Source organism: Tenrec ecaudatus, chromosome 10, assembly GCF_050624435.1.
Source record: "Tenrec ecaudatus isolate mTenEca1 chromosome 10, mTenEca1.hap1, whole genome shotgun sequence".
NCBI classification, from domain to species: domain Eukaryota; kingdom Metazoa; phylum Chordata; class Mammalia; order Afrosoricida; family Tenrecidae; genus Tenrec; species Tenrec ecaudatus.
Genome location: NC_134539.1, coordinates 38,349,970 through 38,372,979, shown reverse-complemented (window position 1 = coordinate 38,372,979; position 23,010 = coordinate 38,349,970). Strand labels below are relative to the sequence as shown.

The following is a 23,010-nucleotide window of genomic DNA, read 5'->3' as shown; positions in this document are numbered from 1 at the left end:
ACACCAGTCTCACAATGGCCTTTTAACTATATAAGAATTAAACAAATGTTTGTCTCCCAAACTAAAAAAGATAGGAGTCCAGACAAAGCATGTGCTCCTTCTTCTACTGTACTCTGTATTTACCACAGCCCAAAATTCCCTGATGCAAAAGTTCACGCGTCTAACTCACCACCCAGCCTACACCTTTGGGACCCACACCTTGTGGGTCTCAAACAGAGTAGATCATACCCAGATAATCTCACTGGTCAGAACAGTTCTGAGGCCAGTTTAGGAATTCCCGTGTACTCAAAGGATTTGGTTTTGTAGAGAACATTATTCAGAGGCCCTCAGTCAGTGAAGGAGGTCTCAAAAGAAAGGGCCCAGATGGGGCACACCTATTGGTAACACTCCCACACTTCCAATTTTTGGAGTCTACCTGGACTTCAAAGTACAAATCATGATAAAATACTCATAAATATCCACCAAAGGATTGCACAGATCAGAATTCCAGGTATTTTTGAGGTCTCAGAAACACATCCAGTGTTGGACCAGGAAGCCAAACCTTGACACCAGCTTTCACTTCTTAACAACATGGATAATGACAACATCCTGTCACACACCAGTGGCTAGAGCAGATGGTCTCTCCGAATCCTTCCCAGCTCTAAAACCTAGAATGTCCTTCACGTGTGGGATGGAAGTCCTGCTGAAATGCTAGATTTAAATAAAATTCTGTCGTGAAACATCTTTAATCTTCAAATTTCTTCATCATGACAGCTCGCCTGTTGCTGATGAGTCAGTGATGGTTCACAACCACCTCCTCGTTTCAGAGTAGAATCCGAAGGTTTCTAATGGCTGTGACCTTTTGGGAGATGGTCATGACTTTCTCGTGAGGCACCTCTGAATGGGTTTGAGATGCCAGCCATCTCTTCTGTTTCCTATCCTTCTGTCCCTTTAATGCCCTGCTCAACTCTGAAATCGCAGGATGCTATGAAATCGCAGGATGCTATAAAATGGTGCAGAAGGGATAATAACCAAAGTCTTCGTTTGTATGACCATAACTTCTTCTGTAGTAAGACTGTTTTTAGGGTCTCCCCGCAGCACCCGCACATTATTTCTACACAGTGAATATTCCACACTCAGTAAGAATTACAGTCTAAACAGGCCACGGGATGGAGAAACCATTCTCAATTCTAATCTTTTTTTTATCTTTTATTTTAAGCTTAATTTATTCCCAAGCCATAAGTTTTTGCTTCTTCCATTTCTTCTGGGAGATGTTTTTCTTCTTTACAGCCTCCTCTTCAGGCTTAGGAACCTTTGTTCCTTTTTAGTAAGAAATTCGGGTCATTTTGAGTAAACTCTATTATCCATTAACACTAAATTGTCATTTCAACATAAAGATATTTAATGCAATTATTTGTAAGATAAAAACATAAATAAACCAACAGCCATTGAGTGGATTCCAACTCCTAGCAACTCTATATAGGGTTTGGTCTGTAACTCCTTACTTGTGGGAACAGAGAGGCTGGTGGGTTTAAACTGCTGGCCTTGCAGCCCAAAGCCTAACCCAGAGCACACGTGAGCCCTTACGCTTAATAAAGAGGGATTTAAAGGTTTGAATTAAAATCTCTGACACCACGAGAATTCTTCTACAGCTCACTCTAGGGCACTGCCAACTGTCTACTCTGTGAGCACAACGTTGGAACCACAGTGTGGGGGGAGCTATCAATACTCTAGCCCAGGGGTCCTCAAACTTTTTAAACAGGGAGCCACTTCACAGTCCCTCAGACCCATTGGAGAGCCGGACTATAGTTTAAAAAAAACTATGAACAAATTCCTATGCACACTGCACATATCTTATTTTGAAGTAAAAAAACAAACAGGGCAAAAACACCCGGTAGGCCTGATAAATGTTCTCAGTGGGTTGCACGTGGCCCGCAGGTCGTAGTTTGAGGTCCCCTGCAAGTCTAGCCCAATCGCTGATGGTCCTATAGAGAAGGCAGTTTGGTGCCACCTAATCTTAAAAGGAGCTACATTTCCCCCCTTAGCTTCTCAATAAAACGAAACCACAAAACTTCACGAAAAAAGGAATGCTTAGAGTGGAGGGAGGCAGAAGGATTCTAGTCAAAAGCTAGGGGAGACAAGTTTCTTTCTGGGGCAATGAAAATGTTCTAAAATAGATTGTGGCTACTGATGCCCAATACACTAATAAACTAATGTATACAAGATGTACTATATATGCTAAATATACTAAAAGCCATGTGTGTTAGTCTAGGTACATTAGAGAAACAAATCCACAGAAACTCATATGTATCAGAGAGTTTTATATAAAGGGTAAGTGCACATCAAGAAAACATCCCAAGCCAGTGCTGCCCAAGACCACAAGTCCAACATTATTAACCCATTAACTCATATGTCCAACACCAATCCACGAAATCCTCGTTCATCTCAGAAAACACACACTACGATGCCAACTGCAGGAGTAAAGCCAAATCAGTGAACGTGTAAGCATCTCAACGCTGGCTCCACATAGCTGCTCCAGCACCCAGGGCTGCATTGGGGTAGGTCTATGTGGCTTCTCCTCGGAGATGTTTTGCAGGAAGTGAGTCATGCCAGCTAAAGCAGGGAACTGGCTAAGGCAGCTGCATCCTGACCCGACCATCACAAAGCAAGACACCCGAGAACTCAAAAGGTGAGGCTCATGGAGCCCTTTATCCCTCCATGCTTCGATTAACCCCACTTAGGTTTATTGGCCAGGTTAGCACAATAAACTAACTGACCATGAAATTGTATACCTTATACAGGTGAATCGTATGGTGTGTGAATTTTATCTCAGCAACATTTTTCAAAAGAGAAAAAATGCCCTGTAAGAAGTACTGGAACAAAATAATAACACTTTATAAATTATCATAGGTTCATGAGGGAGAGGAGAGCGGGGGGGGGGGGGGGGGGATAAGGAGCTAATTCCAAGGGCTCAAGTAGAAAGCAAATGTTTTCAGAATGATGATGGCAACAAATGTACAGGTATGCTTGACAAAATGGATATATGTATAGATTGTGATGAGAATTGTACAAAAAAAGAATTATTAAAAAAAAAAAGAAGTACTGTAAACTTACCTCCTTCTCCAGATCCAGAGCCATTATCTGAGAATAAACACAAAGAATGAGTATGAGTATTTGTTCTGGAAATGTCACCTTAATCAAAGAGTAAAATTCCTTGTCAAATATCCAACTGTCAATATCCCTTTTCTCTTTTGCTGATATCTAACAGTTTAATCTTATATACTTATTCATGTATTCTGCAATAAATAATCGAGGTTTCACTCAGAAAATATCCAAGCGACTTACACAGAATAGGACCAGTAAAATACTACTGAATAAGTGGCTAAATAGAAATAATTAATTTTACTCCATTCATTTAAGAGGCAGAAAAAGATTTTAATTTTGTTAAAGCTTGAGGGGGGAAATGAATAAGCTGTTTTTATTAGGAAGGAGGAAAGGAGAAAAAAACAGGGCTTTGGATTTTACTACAAAAATCTTAATGAAATTAGTGGATAAGAAACCCAAAGCCAAAGGGTCAGAAAAGCCCCCTATGCTTAAAAGGGCAGGGTGGAATAAGCCTTGGGATTCATGTATATGGAAATATCTTCCCCTTGGAAACTTAACCAGAAGAATGCTCACCAAGCTGCAGGTTGGAGACTTGTTACTAGTGAAATTAAAGAACTTTACTCAAAGTAATCAGAAAGAAGGCAGCCTGTAATGAATATAAAATATTCACTTAATAACGCCATGAAAAACAACGTGTACTGCAGAGCGTGTTGAAACATTGCAGGCATAGCTGCACTATCAGCACAAAGGCACATAAAAGCTGAGATGGTAGGGATGAGGGCACCTGGTCCTACAGTTCATCGCCATTCTTCAGAACTGTTCTCTCAGGACAAACACACCCTGCAAAACATTCCCTTCCCCTTCGAGCCTCTTCAGATTATAAGCAAAGCCCCAGAAATGGCAGAAACAGGAGGAATGGGAAAAGTACTTATTTAATATATTGCCACTTGCAAAATCCTCATTGGGTTTTATGAAAAGTCTTCATCTAGGTTCAAGAGTGATATTTATAAATTTATGAAGTTAGGCCTTGTAAAGAATTACATGTGAATAGGATGAATGTGGGGGGAGTAAGGCTGGAAATAGCTTTGCCAGGAAGACAGGCACCACAGACAAATGTACTTACAAAGCCCAAGAATGCCCCGGGCTGCTGTCTTAGACGCTGCAAAGGACAGCTGCCCCAGGTGGCTCTCTGAATCCAGACTCGCAGACTCCACAACTGCTGGACGTTCATTTCTGCTCTCTCAAGCTTGCCCTCCCACAAAAGGGCAGAAATTGGCTTCAGAGCTAAATCTGGTGTGAAATCTGGACTGACTTGCGGATCCATAGATAATTGATTTTAAGAAACATGCCAAGCCGTAGTGTCCTTATGCATTTAAGATAAATATAAAAGACCTACCAAAAGTTCATAGAAACATTGAATTTAAAATTATGGAAGTAATATTTTCATGAACTTTCAGAAGCCCCTCGTAAATAATTCCTACCCTGTAAACTTATACTTGCATTTCTCACTCTAGTGGAACGTAAAGTAGTAGCGTACACACAATTCTGAAAAGGACGTAATGTCCTTAATATCGTTGCACCAGATGGCCTCCTCCAAACAAATGCAGATGCAGTAAACTTTTCATTAAAAAACACCTTTGACCCCTTATTTAGTATAATACTAATATTTATTGTTGCATCAATTTTACCATTAACCTTAGCATGAACTAGATGAATTCCCCTTCCCATACTGTACCTTTCAATTGATACAAACTAGGTTTACTTTTATCTTAGAAGTCTCTAGCTTAACTGTTCACTCCACTCTATGACCAGACTGAGCGTCCAACTGAAAACGAGGGCAGAGCATGTGCAAGTGTTCCGAAGGGAGACTGACAATAGCAGAGCACTGGAGGGTTGGACAGAAATGGAGAGGGGCTGCTAATCATTATAAAGTTTATTTTGAGGGTGAAGAAAATGTCTTGAATGGATTGTGGCAATGGCTACACAATTCCGCAAATGAACGAAAAATTGTAAATAAGTGAACTGTATCTCAAAAAAAACAGCTCTAGGAAAGAGAAAGATGGAAAGAGTGGTAAGTAAGGTAGACTGGTATTAAAGTTGTCATCAACTCCCAGAAGGTGTCATCTGGTTGATTCATAGCAACCCTACCCAGTCCCGTGTCACTCTCACAATCAGAGCTCCTGTTTGAGTCCCTTGTTGGAACCACGGTCAATCTGTTTCACTGAGGAGCTTTCTCCTTTCTGCTGACCCCTCCACCTTACAAAGCATGATGTCCTTCTCTAAAGACCAGCCTCTCCTAATAACATCTCCAACGTCAGTCAGTCTCACCGTCCTTCCTTCTACAGAGTATCCTGGCTGTGTTTCTTCCAGGAAAAAATGTGTTTGTTCTTCCAGCGGTCCGTACTATATTCGATTATTTGCCAAAACCATAATTGCAATGCAATGATTCTTCTTCAGTCTTCCTTACAATCAAGGTTTCCCATAATTAAGAGGCAACTTAAAACACTGTTTTCGATCATAGAGTGGTTTGGGTCAGGTTCACTATCGTAATCCTCAAGGTGAAACCGTTCCTTCTTAACACTTAAAAGAGATCTTTTGCAGCAGATGTGCCCAATGAAGAGAATCACCTGATTTCTTCACTGCTGCTTTCATGAGTGTTGACTGCGGATCCAAATCAAATGTAAATTTCAACGTTTTCTGTTTATCATGACGTTGCTTATTCATCCAACTGCAAGGATTTTGTTTTCTTTGTGTTGACGTGTAACACTGAAGACTTTAGTCTTTGATCTTCTACAGTCCTTCAAGTTTGCTTCACGTTCACAAGCATATGGCAAGTGACAGATGAGTCTTCCTTCAGTCTTGATGCCATGTTCTTCTTCATTTAGTCCACTTCGTCAGATTAATTGCTCAGCATACAGACTGAGTCAGTACGGTGAGAGAATGCAGCCCTGAGACACACCTTTCCTTGTTTAAACCATGCAGCCAGTATGCCTTTGTTCTGTTTGAAAACCTGACTCTTTCTTGGTCCATGTACAGGTTCCACATGAGCACAACTAAGTTGCTCTGGAATTTCCATTCTTCTCTGTGTTATCCATAATTAGTTATGATCCACAGTCTAATGCTTTTGCATATACAATGAAACACAGGTAAATACCTCCCCCTAATATTCTCTGCATTCAGTTAAGATGCATCTGACATCAGCAATGATATCATCCCTCATTCCGTATCTTCTTCTGAATCTGGCTTGAATTTCTGGAAGTTCCTTATCCATGTACTGCTACAATTTTAAAAATTATCTTCAGCATTAATTTACATGTAGGTGATGTGATATTGTTCTAAAATGTCTGCATTCCATTGGATAACCATTCTTTGAAACGGACATGGTATTTGGGTCTCTTCCAGTCAACTGGCCAAGTAACTGTCGTCCTAATTTCTTGGCATAGGTGAATGAGCACGTCCAGCATCACAGCCATTTGCTGAACCCCTACATTGTTATTCCATCAGCTCACGGAGGCTTGCCCTTTGCCAGTGCCCACCGTGCACACTGGTTCTTGATCATATGCTATCTTCTGAAATGGGTGAGTGTTGACCAATTCCTTTTCTAGTGACCATTTTCTTTGCATGGTTCCCACGTCACTCAGTGAAAAAGGGGAAGACCTTTGAGGAGATGGATTGATACAGTGGTTGCAACAAAGGGATCGAACACAACAACAGTCAGAGGAAAGCGGGACGGGCGGTGTTTCATTCTGATGCACACAGGGGGCTTTACAAGAACAGCATCACTCAATATTTTGCCCTGGGACTCCTCCCATACTACAGCTCAATATGGCTTCAAGAAACTGAAGATGATGAAATTGAAGATTTCCAACTTCAGCAGTAGGAAATTAATGAAACATGTAATTAAAATAGTTGATATTTACTGGTAAACAAAATGGAAAAGTTGGAAACAAAGAAGGATCCGCTGTTGAAAAATAAGACATGGGAAATTGTACAACAGAATTTTATAGGGTCAATGGTTAATTTATATTGCAAACCTTTTTTTAACAACTTAAAACAGCAATTCTATTTATGTAGCTCACCATGGGACACACAGGAATCAAACCTACTACATCTGTTCAAGAAATGATGGAAAAGCTCAACATCCTCAGCTGAAACAAGGCAAGGGGCTGACTGCAGGGCAGACCATCAAGTACTCATATCCAGAAGAAAATGAAAGCAATTCTACAAAAGCCAAAGTACAACCGTAAGCAAAACTTCCATAAATGGCTATGTGATGGGTAGATTTCATGTCAACTTGGTGGTACCTCTGTAGAGGCCGGGGTGGAATCCAACCTAACAATCAGGTGACGGCCTGATGAACCCTCTTCGGGGTAAGGCCTTTTTGAGAGAGGCACTGAGAACTTCTCTCTCTTGCACCTCCTCACCTTCCTGCTTGCCTGGACTGCGCGTCTGGTTCGGAGTTTGGCAGCTGGTCTAGACTATAGCCCTGGGAGCTGCGGTCCCCTGCCACGTTCCTACAGACCTTGGATCCGCATGACTCTGCACCCTGGCTGATGATCGATCTCCCAGCTGCCCTCTTTGCCTTCCTGCCTCCACCAGCAGCTGCGTGAATCTGAAAACGGCTCTGGCCAGCCTCAGATCTGTGGACTTGAATTTGACAGGGCTGGGTGGTTTTCTGAATATAAAATTATTCTTATAAAGTTCTTTCTTATACATGAGTGTTGCCAGTTTTATTTCTCTAGGAAACTCCGTCACACACACACACACAATCTCAAGAATAAGTTTGAATACTCATGTCTACACAGCAGATGAGTCGTGGGATGACATCAAGAACATCATCCAAGAAGAAAGCAAAAAGTCATTTAAAAGACAGAAAAGAAAAAACCTACACCGGTGTCAGAAGGCACTCTGACACTTGCTCTTGAATGTAGAGTAGCCTAAGTGAAATGGGAAAAAATGATGAAAAGAGCTGAGCGGAAGATTTTAAAAGGTGACTCAAAAAAACTAACGTATTATAATGAAATGTGCTAAGACCAATAATTAGGAAACCAAGGGGAAAATAGCACCAGCATGTTTCAAGCTGAAACACCTGAAGGAATCCTTCAAGTGGCCCCAGAACAGGCACTGCAAACCTCCAGTCCCCTGGACCCCCCAGACAGTTCAATGAGCTCTCTGCAGTAGAAGATGTTTTTCTTGTTCCAATATATATTCCAATGTAATGTAATGTGAACTGTACGTGATTTTTTAGAAATATTTCCAGTTAAAATTCAAAGTGTTAAAATCTAACTCAGCCCTGTCTTCACATTCCTACACTTTTTAAGAGACGAGAGGCCTCAGGGGCTTAGTAAGAATTTTGACTAATCAACCATAAAATTACATCTTCGCTGAGCAAGGAAACAGGAAATGAAAGACGAGTGGAAGAGCAGAAAAAGAAAGAGGAAGAAGAAAACAGAATTTAAAATGATTTTGATGGCCAAACTTTTCTTAGGAAAAGAACATTCTTTCTTCCTTTTACTCTGAAAGCATTAATTTGAGTATATGGTAAATGCTTAGAATAAAAAGATAAACAAGACTAGGTCTAGGCAATGAGATATTCCCAATCTCTCCTTTTTAACCCAGGAGCAATTTTAAGATACTAAAATGTACTACTCTCCTTGAATGTCATTTGAAATTCCTAAAAATGGCGTGACTCTTGATAGCAAGGTAGAGTGTGTGCTGTGGATCGTATTTCCTCTGTACACACACCTTCTCCAGCCCACACAGCCTACAGCAACACAGTACCTTCGGCGGGGCATGCTGCTTTCCCACTGAGAATCACCAATCCGGACGAGACGGTGTGTCAAGTAAATGAAACACAGTACTGTTCACACAGAGACCATGAATAAAGGCTGAAGAACTGAGATCTGTGAATTATGGGATTGGGGAAGAATATTAAATGCGCCACAAACTGCTTGAAGAAGAAACAGATGTGTCCTGGAAGTTCAGCCAGAAACCTACTTAGCAGCACGGACGGTGTGATTTTATCTCGTGTACCCTGACACACTCTCGGGGGACCCGTCCCTGGAGAGGAGCTTGGTAAAGCACAAGGAGAGGAAGAGCTTTGAAGAGATGCACCGGCCCAGTGGCTGCAACAGGGCACGGACCGTGCAGAGTGCTCCGTGCTTCAGTCTGCTCTACAGAAGGCCACTGTGAGTCCGGAAAACCCAGCGGCACCTGACACAACCACCACGCCCTGCACAATCCAAGCAGTGGTGTTTGACCTGGACAACGGAACTCTGACTGGAAATTTCCTTTCAGAAAACACGGTGAAGCCATTTCTAACATTTACTGGGAGGAATACCGCACACATACCAGAGTAGCACGGTCCTCGTGCTACGACTGCTATCTCTCTTTGGTGCTTACAAGCAGCCCTTCTGAGAAAGCATTCATTTTGGTAAGTGTCCCCATTTGATCCGCAGACAGGGATGTAATTTGTATGGCACTGAAAAACAAACAAAAGGAAATTCTCAGAACAGGACATGAATATTAATAGTTGATTTCATATTCATGAACACAATACCACAGTATTATGACAAACTTATACTACAGAATACTTTTGTTCTTTTCTTTGGTTTAAAAAATGAAACCTTATGCTACTTTCTCATTTATTGTTTCATGCTCCCAGTGAAAATAACTACCAATTGCCCATAAAAATGAGGATTAAAACTCCCATCCTATCTCCATTTTTTTGCTTGCTGTGGAAAGACCCAGAAAATAATATCAGGGAAAATTCTTGGCAGTGTTTTTAGAGTTTTTTACCTATGTCATTTTATTATCAGGATTCATTTATTCAATACTTCTAGTACAGTGGTTCTCAACCTTCCTTATGCTGCGACCCTTTAATACAGTTCCTCATGTTGTGGTGACTCCCCAGCCATAAAATTATTTTTGTTGCTACTTAATAACTATAATTTCCTACTGTTATGAATCAGGCGACCCCTCTGAAAGGGTCATTAAACCTCCAAAAGGGTCGCAATCCACAGGTTGACCACCGCAGTTCTAGTAAATAAACACTCAAGATAAATGCTAGAGAAGATACAAATAAATGTTTAGACATGCTCCCTGTTCAAGAGACAAATACAAATAGGAAAAAATATATATTATAAAGCTAATTCATGTACTAAATCAGTAGTGTACTATAATACCTTAACACCTATTATTACAAAGTACGGCATTCAAGAAAAGCCTCCTCAAAAAAAAGCAGAATGTGAACTAGGTCTTAAAGTATGAATAAAAATAAGAGTAGAAAAATAATTTTTAAGTGATACAGTCTGAAAAAATAGCACTGGTTCCACATGTTTAAAATCTGTGAGGCATGCAAATATAGGTAGACTTTGTTCAATAATTTATCTTATGGCTGTTGAGAACATCTACAGCTGAACATACGCCAATTCAACAATTCTGCATGTTCAATTCCATGACACTGATTACATCATCAAATTGTACAGCTGTGCTCTATTTTTTTTCTGAATTGTTCTTCCACCATTAACGTAAACGTAACTCACCCTCTAAGGTTCATATCTAGTTCCCAAAAAGTAGATCCTTTGAGAGCACAATGTTTGATTTAAGGGAAACTTCCGGGGATAATTTTGACTTAAGAGCTAACAAATATCTCAGGGCAATAGTTCCAAATGTTCAAACAGCTCTTAAAGCTCCAGAAGGCCTGGAGTCTCAAATGTACGATGTTGCTCTTTATTTTCCTCCTTTGATCAAGATTCTTCTGTAGGATTTTTTTTTATCAAAATGTTCAGTAATCATCGCCTCTCAGCCTTTTGGCTAAGACCAAGTGTAAAATGTCCAGTGATGTTAGCCTGGCGCCGTCTAGTTTTTCTAGTCTCGTGGCAGAGGAGTCAATTCAACTGACTGATTTTTAGCAACTAGCTAAACATTCGATTTCTTTCTCCTATTCCTGATTCTTTCTTCCCATGTTACTCTAAAATATAGGTCGACTTTACAGCAGGTTGCTGGAGAGAAACAGAACCCTAAAACTACTTAGTGTAAAAGGGACAATACAGATGATAAAACAATACGGGAGTGGAGAGCAATATTTTGAGAATGATGAGGGCAATGAATGTACAAATATGCTTTATACAATTGATGTATGTATGGATCATGATAAGAGTTGTATAAGCCCCTAATAAAACAATTTTCAAAAAAGAATAGGCAAATTATAGACAGAAAAAAAGAAACAAGAGCCCCACATTTTTATATTTTTAATAAAGATTTCCATGATTTAGTTGTTAAAAAAATGAGAATGGAAACGAAAGCAAGAGCCAGATCATAACAGTTTTTTGTTTTGTCTTGTTTTAAATGCCAAGGGGCTTTTATCTACCTTCTAGGGAATAAGAATTATGGAAAATGTCTCGCAAAGGAATGACAAACCAACATCACCTTCATAAACTATGCTTATATGTTCAATCTTTGTCCCAACAGATGTTTTACTTTAGAAACTATACATACATCCAATCCACAAACGTATCTTTAAAAAAATAGCAAGTGTGCTGTTCAGGAAGAAAAGCAAGCCTCCCTCGGTGTAGAGCTTGGTCATTGTTTACATAACCCCATGAGCTGGAGCACCAGCCCTCTTTCAGGAATTGACCATCCTCCTCTGTAGGCTCAGGCCAGCCTATACTTATTCTATTTGTGGTTTTTTTGTTTCCTTTTGTTTTTTATTCATTTTATTTTATTAAGATCACTTTATTGGGGGCAGCCTATACCCAAGTCATGCATCACTGGAGTTTAGGCACACTCTGACTATAATCAGAATTTAGATAATCTGTCTCCAAATGAAATGAGGATGTCTCTTTTTTTAATACATGACGAAGTAGGATTTCCTCCAGAAATTCACAAATAATTTTATGCTGGATTACAGGACTATATAATTAGATCCACAGAGTCGTAAGACATTTTATAAATAAATTCTGCTAACTCATGATATTCATTTCCTAGGGATGCTATGGCACATTAGTACAAGTATGCTGACCTAAATTCTATTATTCTCACAATTCTGAAGGCCAGAATTCAGTATCAGAATCACTTGGGCTGAAGTCCATATGTCAGCTGGACTCACTCCCTTCCAGAGGTTCCAGGAAATGAGCTCTTCTTCCTAGTTTCTCCCATCTTTTGCCAATTGCTGGCACTCCTTGACTTGAGGGCACAGCACTCCAATCGCTGTCTCTAAGACAGCATTGAAGGCCCAGTCAGATGGTCCATGGTAAATCCTTAGGCTCAAGATCCCTAACTTAATCCTATCTATAAAAACAAGAGCGAAAAATAATAATAAAATAAACAAGGGTAAGGTGGCATTTAGAGACTCCGGGGATATAAGCATGAACATATTTTAGGGCTGGGTCAGCCTTCAGGGCACTACATCAAGAATTAATTTTTAAATTGTATTTATTGACATAATACACAGGACATTAACAAGTATTGGACATGCTAGGGTGAACGACATCAATGACCATTGTTTTCTCTGTTGGTCATGAACTTCCTGGTCCAGACAGTTACCACGTCATTCATGATGGTACAGGATGTGCAAGCAGCCAGAGACGAAAAGACTAAAGTTCTTTCTTATACATGAGTGTCACGGAATTTGTTTCTCTAGTCAACTCAGCCTACCATAGCACGTAACCACTGCACCTTAGTAGACTATATGGCAGCCTAAACCCGATTATTTGATGCAACAAGTAACCAACATATTCGTGTAACTTGTTTTCTTGTGATAGTCATTTTATTGAGGTGGTCTAGAACCAAACTCACAAGATCTCCAGTGTGTCTGTTATAAAAAGTACCCAAAAAATGCAATTCATTTTCCACAAGTAGGAGTATATGTAATCAACATGAAGCTCAATAAACTGAACATTACCAACACTCTAAATAGCCTCCATGTCCCTGCCAAATGATACTCTCCCCCACAAAATATTGACTTCTAACAAATTAAATTAGCTGTGCCTAGTTTATTTAATTTATGCAAATGGCTCATACTTTACACACTCTTGAATTCTGCCCTGTCACTCAATATTGTTTGGTGATTCATCTGCATTACTGCAATATACAGCAATTGTCCCATCCTCACCAATGTGCAATATTCCATTTTAAAATATATGAAACCATTCATTTATCTAATCTACTGTTGATGTGCTTTGTGGTTATTTCTATAGTTCGGAGCTCTTCCAAACAAGGTTACTAAAAAACAGTCTTTTAGGGAATATCTATATATCTGTACACACACACACACACACACACACATTTATATTGTTGTTTTTTGGTACTACATTGAATTAAGTCGGTTCCAACTCACAGAGAACCTATCGACAACAAAAGGAAATACTGCCCGATCCTGAGTCATCCTCCTCATTGCTGTTCTGTTGACGCCCATGGTTGTAGCCACTGCTTCCTCCTCTTTCTGAGCCTCTCTCTACTTGTCCTTTTCCAGTAACTGGTCTCTCTTGACACCGTGTCTCAGCATCCTCATTTAAGGAGCTTTACGGTCGGTCGTACATCTTCCAAAACAGAGTTGCTCATTCTTCTGGCAGTCCGTGGTAATTTCAATATTCCTTATCAAAGGCATCCTCCTTATTCACCGTGCCCCCTGATGCACATGTCTCCTGGTTTTAAACCACACAGGATTCTCTTGCTCTGTTAGAAGGACTGACTGTCTCTTGGACAGCGGGAGCACAATGAGAGTTCTAGAATGTCACAATGTTATCCATAGCTTAGTACGCTCCAAGCAGTCCAAGGCCTGCGCCTCTATAAGAAAGCCTACGTAAGTAGCTTTCTGGCCTTCTCTGCATTCAGTCGAGACCCCTTTGACATTATAAATGCTGCCCTCCTTACACATCTCCTCAGTCCAGCTTGAATTTCTGGCAGCTCTCTGTTGAGGTACTGCTGCAGCCATTGTGGAATGATCTTCAGCAAAATTTTATTTGCAGGTGATATGAATGGTATTGTTGGATGATTTCCACATTCTGTTGGGTCCGTTTCTTCGGGAATGAGGACCCTTATCGATGACTCCCTGTCTGTTGGTCCTGCGCTGTTTTCTATGGCATGGAGGAGTGAGTGCTCTCAGCGCTTCACCAGCTGCTCAAACATTTCCATCGGTACTCTGTCCATTCCCGGAGTACTGCCTTCAGTGCAGCGTGGGCTTCTTCCTGCAATACCCTGGGTTCTTGACCAAATGTTACACCTCTTTCAATGCTTGAACATCAACCAATTCTTTTTTGCTACTGTGACTTCTATTTCCAAAATTTTCTCATCACTCTAAACAGAAACCTAGGATGCATTAAGTAATCACTCCCCAGTCCTCCCTCTGCTATACACTCTGGCGATCATAAGTCTACTTTTGTCTTGATGTATTTGTCTATTTCTTATTAAGCAGCTATTTCATATAAGTGAATGCTTCCTTTTTAATAACCAATGATTTATATTTCATTTCTTCACTCTCCATAAGCTAAAATAGATCATGCCAGTAAACTACATAAACACATCATTAAAGAAATCAATATAATGGGTGATTGTAATGTGAAGGAGAAATTTTAAAAATTATAATGAAATACTAGATATTTCATAATGTAAATGAAATCACACTAAAATTTTAAAATGTCGTCAGATACTCACTGTGGATCCAGTGGATTCCAACTTGTAGTGACCCTATAGGACTGGATAGAACTGCCCATGGGGTTCTGAGACTAATTCTTTATGGGAGTGGAAGGCCTCACCTTTCGCCCTTGGAGTTGCTGATGGCTTAGAACAGCTGACCTTGCAACCCATTACATCCCTCGGACTCCTTTCAACTCATAGGAAGAGTACTGAATCTGATTGTTGTTGATGTTGTTAGCTGTCAGCAAGTCGGTTCTGATTCGCAATGTACAACAGAACAAAACACTGCTTGTCCAGCATCATTCTCACAATTGTTGCCATGTTTGAATCCATTGTTAGAGCAACTAATGTCAATCCATCTCCTTTTAAAGTAAGATGAGCCTCTCTGAGATGAAAGACAAGATTCTTCAACAGATTCTAGTTACCAAGCACTGTGCTACAACTAAGGATCCCTGGTGGCGCTGCAGGTTAAGCACTGGGCTGCAAGCCAGAAGATCAGCAATTCAAATCCACCAGCTGCTGAAAGATAAGACTCTCTGCTTCCATAAAAATGTAAAGCCTCCGAAACCCTATGCGTAAGAGCTACTCTGTTCTATAGGGTCATTAAAAGTCAGCATCGACTCAACAGCAGAGGTTAAGTAATTTAGGTATCATAACGACCCTGTGAGGCGCAGGGTCCACCACTTAGAGCTAAGATTCTGAATTCAAATTATGGGTCCTCCGTCCACGTGGCCAGTAACTGGCACCAGCACTATTTTCCTCATCTGTGAAATGTCATAAAATTGGTATGAGGTCTAAACTTTCAAATATCCACATTTAGCATTTGCATCTGGCTATACGAAACTCCAGGTAAACATGAGCTATTTTTGCTATTGCTATGGTCCTTTCTGAGTCCTCGGTCCTTACCCAGGGTCACAGCTAATACGTGGAGGAGGCACAGCAGTAGGGTGATTGAACCACTACATACTCGAGCTACTCAGCTGGGTCTCACCCCATGTGGACCCCATGAGTAAAAGATTTAAATACTGGTAGTGCGGGCAATGTGCCTGAAATGCAATTTAATAAGCATACACCTGGGAGCAAGCAGGCGCTCCAAGAAGACCTCTAATTCCTGGGTCATTCTCCGTTCCCAGGCTCCGAGGTGCAACTCTAACATGTTATCGCTGACTCACGCACTGACATTGGACTAACGCTACCCTGAGGCCTCAGGCCTCTCCAATGGAACCCTGGCTGAGGAAAGGAGCCCAATGCCTCTCTCCAACGAGAAAAGCATGCCGGTATTGTCAGCTGTTTTAAGCAGTTTGGAAAGGTGGAACTACATCCCTTCAAGCACTGGTGTTTACGTACTGTGTGCCGGAACTGTGCGGAATACAACGAAAATGCTATCTAGACTGTAAACACTGGTTAATTCAGGAGACACATGGTCCAGCAAACTCCGGGAAAAAGAAGAAGAAAATAGATTGGGGGTGGGGGGGACGGTCTGCAGCACAGGAGAGGAGATTCATGTCTACTCTTTAAAATTGCCCAAGTTTTAAGTGAAAGATGCAGTGTGTGTAGTTTGGTTGTTGTTGGGTTTGTTTATCTTTGTACCTCCATAAAGTTTTACATAGGTGGTTTCTATGTGTTCAAGATATGATACTTTATATTGGGAGACTTAAGGGGAAAAATAAGACTTTTATTTTAAAATCCTGTTATCTGTTCAAATGTGTTTAAATTGTGTCCCAGAAAGCTTCTACTAGAGCTAAAAGCATGTTAACTCACAAGCAGTTTAAAAAAAATAAATTAAAGGGTACTGCTAAGACATCCAACAAAGAAGTGTTGAATGGGCACATGGTCACTGTTTTTATGCTAGTGACTGCCTGAATCTAACATGAACAGGCATATGAAACAGACAGAGGAGAGTTTGCTCAGCAACAGATCAACCGCACTGTCAACCCTTAGGCAGTTTGCTTTCCTAAGGCAAGGAACCTGTCTTAAACGGTTTCAAACCCTCAGCATCTAGCCTAGGATCTAATTCAAAGCAAGTACTGGATAAACGGCTGCTGATCACAGCTCCCAGCATTTCTTTTCCTTTCTGCTTTGCCATAACGAACAAAAAAAGTAAGGGATTCAGACAGATCAGGAGAGGATTTCGCAACGGTGCACGTATGTTAAAAAGGTCAAACAAGACTCTTCCTTCAGAATCTTAGAGTTACAGGGGAAAACCCTCAAGGAATAAGGGAAAACAGAACCAGACAGAGGAAAGCAGGTCATTATGGCATCCAGATGCAACCATTCTTTAGCTAGAAAAACAAAACAATATGAGAGCATCAGGAGGGTCGTTTCCTCACACGCAGAAATTATTGAGTTCATCTAGATCGGCTGGAAAATGAATCATCTCTCTGAAAATACTAGTAAGTGATTTATATGCTCTATCGGGGAATTAAAACACATAGATTTCTGTATACAGATAGAACATTTCTGGAAGAAAAGTTCCAGATGTTACTAACAGACATTGCCTCTGGGAAGGGCACTGGAGGGCTGGGGTGGAAGGAAAGCGTTGCTCTCGGTGTCACCCATCTGTCCAGATTGTTCAAGCTCTCTACTCTGGACACAAACAACTCCTTTTAAAAACACCCAAATGGTACCTACAACCTAGGTTCTCATGAGACTATTCAATATAGTAAGCAATGGATACTTAAAAAGTATGCATGCGTGTTTATATAAACATACATGTGTATGTTTCTTGGAGGATACATCTTTCCAGGAATGGAAAGCCTCATCTTTCCCTGGTGGAGTGGCTACCTGATGAATTTGGGGCTGGCAGTCCAGCTCCGAGTGGACTCTTGCTACCAGGACCCCTAATTTGACACATAGAAAAAAGAGAGCACCACAGAATATGAAACAATATGAAATATCAATTTACAGAATTAAAATGCTCAAATAAAACATTTCTTCTTCCCTTTTTGCATCTAGCAGTTACATAATTTTAAAGGATTGGCAAAATCTATTACCAAGAGGCTGAAGTAGGGGAAGATACAGTCATTTGGAAAAGAATGGGCCCCAGTCTTTCTCCGCAGAGAGTGGCTAAAACTCAATAAATAATCTGGTGTCCGTGTGGCCACTCACCACTAAGAAAACAGAGCCTACAGTGGGAGTTCAGCCAATTTAACTATTTCAAAAACAAAATTACTCTTAAAAGGATTACAACAGAATGCAGCCACTCTAAAACATATTATTCACAATATGGGGTGGGGATTCAATATTATTCTAACATGAATAACCAATACGACATACAAAGAAAGGGTTAACCATGATTCATTCTGAAAAAGACAATCAACAGAAACAATCTCTGAAAGGTCCCAGATGTTTTATAAAAAGCTTTAAGGCAAGAATACTATTTATGTTCAAGGAAAATCTGTTTGACTTGGCAGTATCTCATATTAAAACCTTACTAGACGGGCATAATGGAGAGGACAGAGGGTTAGTGAATCTGCTACCGTATATACTCGTGTATAAGCTGAGTTTTTCAACACATTTTTAATGCAGTTTTTTGTGGTAAAATTAGGTGCCTCGCCTGATATTCGGTTCCGCTTCTACTCTAGTATCTACAAAATCTTTCTTTCTGAAAGCAATTACTCATAACAGCCGTTTGCGGCAGGGCAGAATTGCCCCTGCGCACTCTGGAGGCTGTAAATGATTACAGTATCAGAACGTGTCATCTTTCTCCCGTAAAGTAGGGATAGACTCGAACACAGGGTTCGTGGTTAGCCGTCTGGCTCGTAATCCACTATTGGACCGGGGACCCTGACAGAGATGAACAAAAATTAACCACTGTGACGAACAGAAACAGAAGCACTTAGAAGAGGGAGCGTGAACAGAGCCTCAGCAAACCCACGGTAATCTCTTAACACACACCACTGCAAGTCCCAGAACAGAGGCAAGAGAAAGAATGACCAGATAGGACCAAATTCCATATACCAGTTTACAGACTTAAGAAGTGCAGTCAACCTCAAGCAAGATAAATGAAAACAATACCACACTTCACTTAAGCCCTTAGTAGTCAAAGCGCTAAACCCCAAGGTAAAAGAACGCCTGAAAGCAGGCAGTGGAAACTGACACATGACATACAAGGAGAAAACAAAGGGTCACAAGCTTCTCCACTCATTCCGGGTAAAGTCAGCTGCTGTGGGACATGTGGGTAGCCCTACAGAAAGGTCCACAAGGCAAAAAACCAAGTCAACAGGTAGCAAGGACCAGAGGCCTGAGGAAACCCACATACGTAGGAGCTTACGAGACCCTCACCTGGTTGACCCTTAAAGGGGCCAGCAGCCCCAGTCAGCACGACTGCAATCCTGGAAAAGCCTGAGTCAGAGGCACCCAGTAAAGTCACACCCAGATTCCTAGCCCAAAGAAATGATGAATTAATAAATGTTTAGTGTCTGGGGTCCAATTTGTTACTAAGTAATAGATAACTAATAGGCGGCATTATGAACCATATCAAACACACCACCATGAGTCAAGTCACAGTGACCCACAAGATAGAGTGAACTACCCCATAGGGTGTCCAAGATTATATATCTTTATAAAAAGCACATTGCCATATCTCTTGCCCATGGAGGGGCTGGTGGGTTCGAACCACTACCCTTTTGGTTAGTAGCCACGTGCTTTTAACTACAACACCATCAAGGATAGTTGGTGGCACGAAGATGACAGAGAATTGCACACAGTTTTATTTAGCTCTACTCCACAAAGAGCACATTTAAGGTGTTCCTCTTTGGGTTTTAGCAGTTGGACTACAAGGTGCTTAAGTAAATTAAGCTAGTGGGACGGTTAATTTGATGTGTCAACTTGGCTAGGCTATGGTTCCCTGGGGTTTGACCAAACGTCAGACTAGTTGCTGTTCCATAATGCAATCTAATATCATCACTTTCCATAATCTACTGTAATCAAATCAATCCATTGAAAGGGCAGCTTCCTTAGTGTGTGGTCTGACTGTACAGTATATAAATAGATATTCTGGAAGAATTTACTCTCTCTCATCTACAAACTTTTCCAATGGCCTAACTAGAGATGTTGAGACACAGGCTTTTAGAAGTCTAAAGCCCCACAATCATATGAGCCAATCATTTCAAGTAAATTTCTGTGTGTGTGTGTGTGTGTGTGTGTTTTCTCCATTTCTCTAGAGAGCCCAAAAGATACCTACAAATGATAGGCAAGTCTTGCTAATACAACCGGACCCAAAGGGTAGACAAAGACAAGAAGTCAAACAAAAGAGAACAACAAAACCAGACAAGCAATCAAGTAGGTCACAGCAAGCCAAGGAAAAAGTGAAATTTGAATCTTTCGTGCCTCACAAAAAAGAAGTTTCTTACAATTCTTCCTTCCGAACAGTTCTTCATGAATGCTGGCTAAATGGGAGAAAGAAGAAATCAGAATGGCTTAGTGTCTACCATATATATACACAGATATCTTTTAAGAAAAGAAGTCTACTTTGCTTGCTATTCCTTTTCAAAGGATTTGGAAAGGGGCATGGCAATTAGCCAAAACATACTGGCAGCCTGTTATAAGACTAACCACACAGAGGTGAACACAAGGCATATCCAGAATGCTCCTTAGAAAGGACAATGGCAAGTCTTCAGCTCATGTATTTTGGATCTGTTGTCCTGAAGGACCAGCCCCTGGAGGAGGGCATCATGCTTGGTAAAGTAGTGGGTCAGCAAGATAGAGGAAGATCTTCAGTGAAGTGGACAGACACAGTAGCTGCAAGGATGGGTTCAAGCTTAGCGATAATAAGAGGCCGCAGGACCAGGCAGCGTTTCGCTCTGAGAGCACAGGATGCTATGAGATGTCTAAGGTGCTAGTCTGGAGCTGCCCAACAGACACTCTCCTATCACTCTAAAGAATTGATTGTAAAGCCCCTTCTGACCATGAAGAAGGGCAATAATACATCCCTATATTCTTCTTTTACCTACATCACCTCTTCTAATAAGAATAAATAGCATAATGTTTGTCATTTTTCAGAGCGTTTTCATATGCTAGCTCCATTTCTGATATTATCTCATGAAAACATCAAGAGAAAAGGCAGACACTGCCATCTCCTTACAGAGAGAATTCCGATGCAGACAACATGGCCTGAGATCCTGTGCCTTTCTCTGCCTTCCAACCCTTTTCCCCTTAAAATCGAAAATGGCAAATAAATTTAGAACAAAATCACTAGTGAAAAAGTTCTAGTCCCTTCTTTTTGTCAATCCCAGCCCTGAACTGAGGGCCATCTTTGTGAGAAATACCATGAGACAATATTACAAGTAACCACAGAATACAAACCAAAAAAGCTAGAAATGAACGTAACATGTTTTGCCTTCCTGATTATCCTTTTTTTTCTTTCCTTCCCTCTTTTTTTTTTAATAAGGCACTAGAATTGCAACTGAAATGGCATCTGAACGGAAAGGCATCTAGAAACACTCCAGCCTGGAGTCCCCTTTCTTATCTCATCCCTAACTTTGACCTCACCCGAAGGTCCAATCAGTCAGGACCCTTAGCCTGCAAAGATGAGGCAACAGCAAACACACATGGAAAGGGGAGAGGAACATGCCAACGTCTCAAAGACCAGACTCCATTACACACAGTACCTGATCTCCCTTCCCTGACTGAAATACTTACTGTTTGTTCATAGTTTTTCAGAACATCTTCTCACCTAGTCTCACCGGGGCTCCTTTAAACTTGATGAACGAAGCATGAAAGCACTAACAACAGGATGAAGCCAGACCAAAAAGAAGTTGCTGATGGAGTTGCATTGTCTTAAGCTTGAAAAAAGCAGAATTAGGAAATATTTTAAAATGTAAATCCTAAGACGCACGCTCGGTTTCCTCACCTGGAATTGGCACGCACATTTCACACCATCTCCGTCTTCCTCACAGACGCCTCCGTATTTACAGGAGGTCTCGCCACAGACCCTTGCATCCGACTCCCTCACACTCCACTCTGTAAAACAGGAGAAGCGGTTTCATAATGTGTCTACAGCTTTTATCTGAAGGAGTAATTTTTTAAAGGCAGTAAATCTACAAAATGCATTTGACATCTCATTCACAATTTTAATAAGATACACAAAAAGCCAGTTCTATATAAGACACAAAATGTTTGGTACTTTCCAGAAAGAACTTGTATAATACGCCAAAGGTACCCAAATCAAACTAAAACACGAAAGTTCAAGATTTAACAAAATTCCTATATAGAAACGTATGGATTTTTTTTCTTTCTTGGTCTCCAAGATTTTAAGATCATTTTCTTAATATTGTCTTAATAATTTATATTATTTCCCTAGTGATTAAGCTACTTCTCAAGGATAATTTAATACCTAAAAAGAATCTTAATCATTTTGGTGTGTGTATGCATGTATGTGTGTATATATGTGTGTGTGTACACACACACACACATCTGTATGTACATTTGTATATAAAGGTCTATACCATCTATGTGGACAGAATTCAAGAGATTCAAAATCTTCTTGGATGTGAATTTTTAATGTAAGCATTTTAAATGACTGGTTTGATGTTGCTCTACCACCAGAAGCATGCATAGTCAATCAACAATCGAGGTATTCTGTGGTCATTCTGTTCCTGCTTTTCCACCAGTCTTTCTCCGGAAGCATCCAATTAAGTTTTCTAAAGAGCCAAGTGAATGGCTCCAGGATTATTGTGGAATAAAGCTCCCAATCACTACGGATCCAGTGTGAGCCATCTCAGCAATGCTCATACCTTCCTTAGTGGGAGCGGAGGCTAGAGCAGTAAACACACTTATCCAAACAACAGACTTTTAAGAAAACCATCCCCATGTATCGATGAATGCCAGGCTGAGAACAAAGAGGCCCAAATGAACTTCACTTAATAGCTGAGTGACTTCGAGAAGAGCGAACCATCTCCTGAGATGTCAAACTTCCCATCTTCTGAGATGACGCAAGGTCTCCCACATCTCTAGGTCTACTTCAAGAGCACATCATGAGGTCTTGACAAACATCAAGCAGCACTTTTCCCAGCAATCTCCCATCCTTGGCTATTTTCTATTTCTAACTCAAAAACTTCTAAGATAGAGTAGAACTGGGAATCCAGGACAGATAAACCCCTAAGGGACAATAATGAGAGTAACGATACCAGAAGGGGAAAGGGAAGGAAGGTGGGGAGAGCAAGTGGGAACTGATCACAATGATCTACAAAGAACCCCTTCCCAGGGGGATGGACAACAGAAAAGTGAGTGGAGACAGCAGTTAGTATAAGACACGAAAAATTATAAATTATCAAGGGTTTATGAGGG

General features: G+C 40.7%; 1 protein-coding gene across 2 annotated transcripts in view; it reads right to left on the bottom strand.

The window, feature by feature from the left end:
• The window catches only part of TMEFF1 (transmembrane protein with EGF like and two follistatin like domains 1), a 102,714-nt gene that overhangs the window by 41,354 nt on the left and 38,350 nt on the right, over nt 1-23,010 (bottom strand). For both annotated transcript variants that reach the window (XM_075560230.1, XM_075560231.1), the window contains exons 2-4: nt 21,575-21,684; nt 9,436-9,565; nt 3,094-3,120 (exon numbers count right to left, since the gene is read on the bottom strand). In XM_075560230.1, coding sequence (XP_075416345.1) covers nt 3,094-3,120; nt 9,436-9,565; nt 21,575-21,684 — 267 coding nt within the window. The remainder of the gene's footprint in view (nt 1-3,093; nt 3,121-9,435; nt 9,566-21,574; nt 21,685-23,010) is intronic.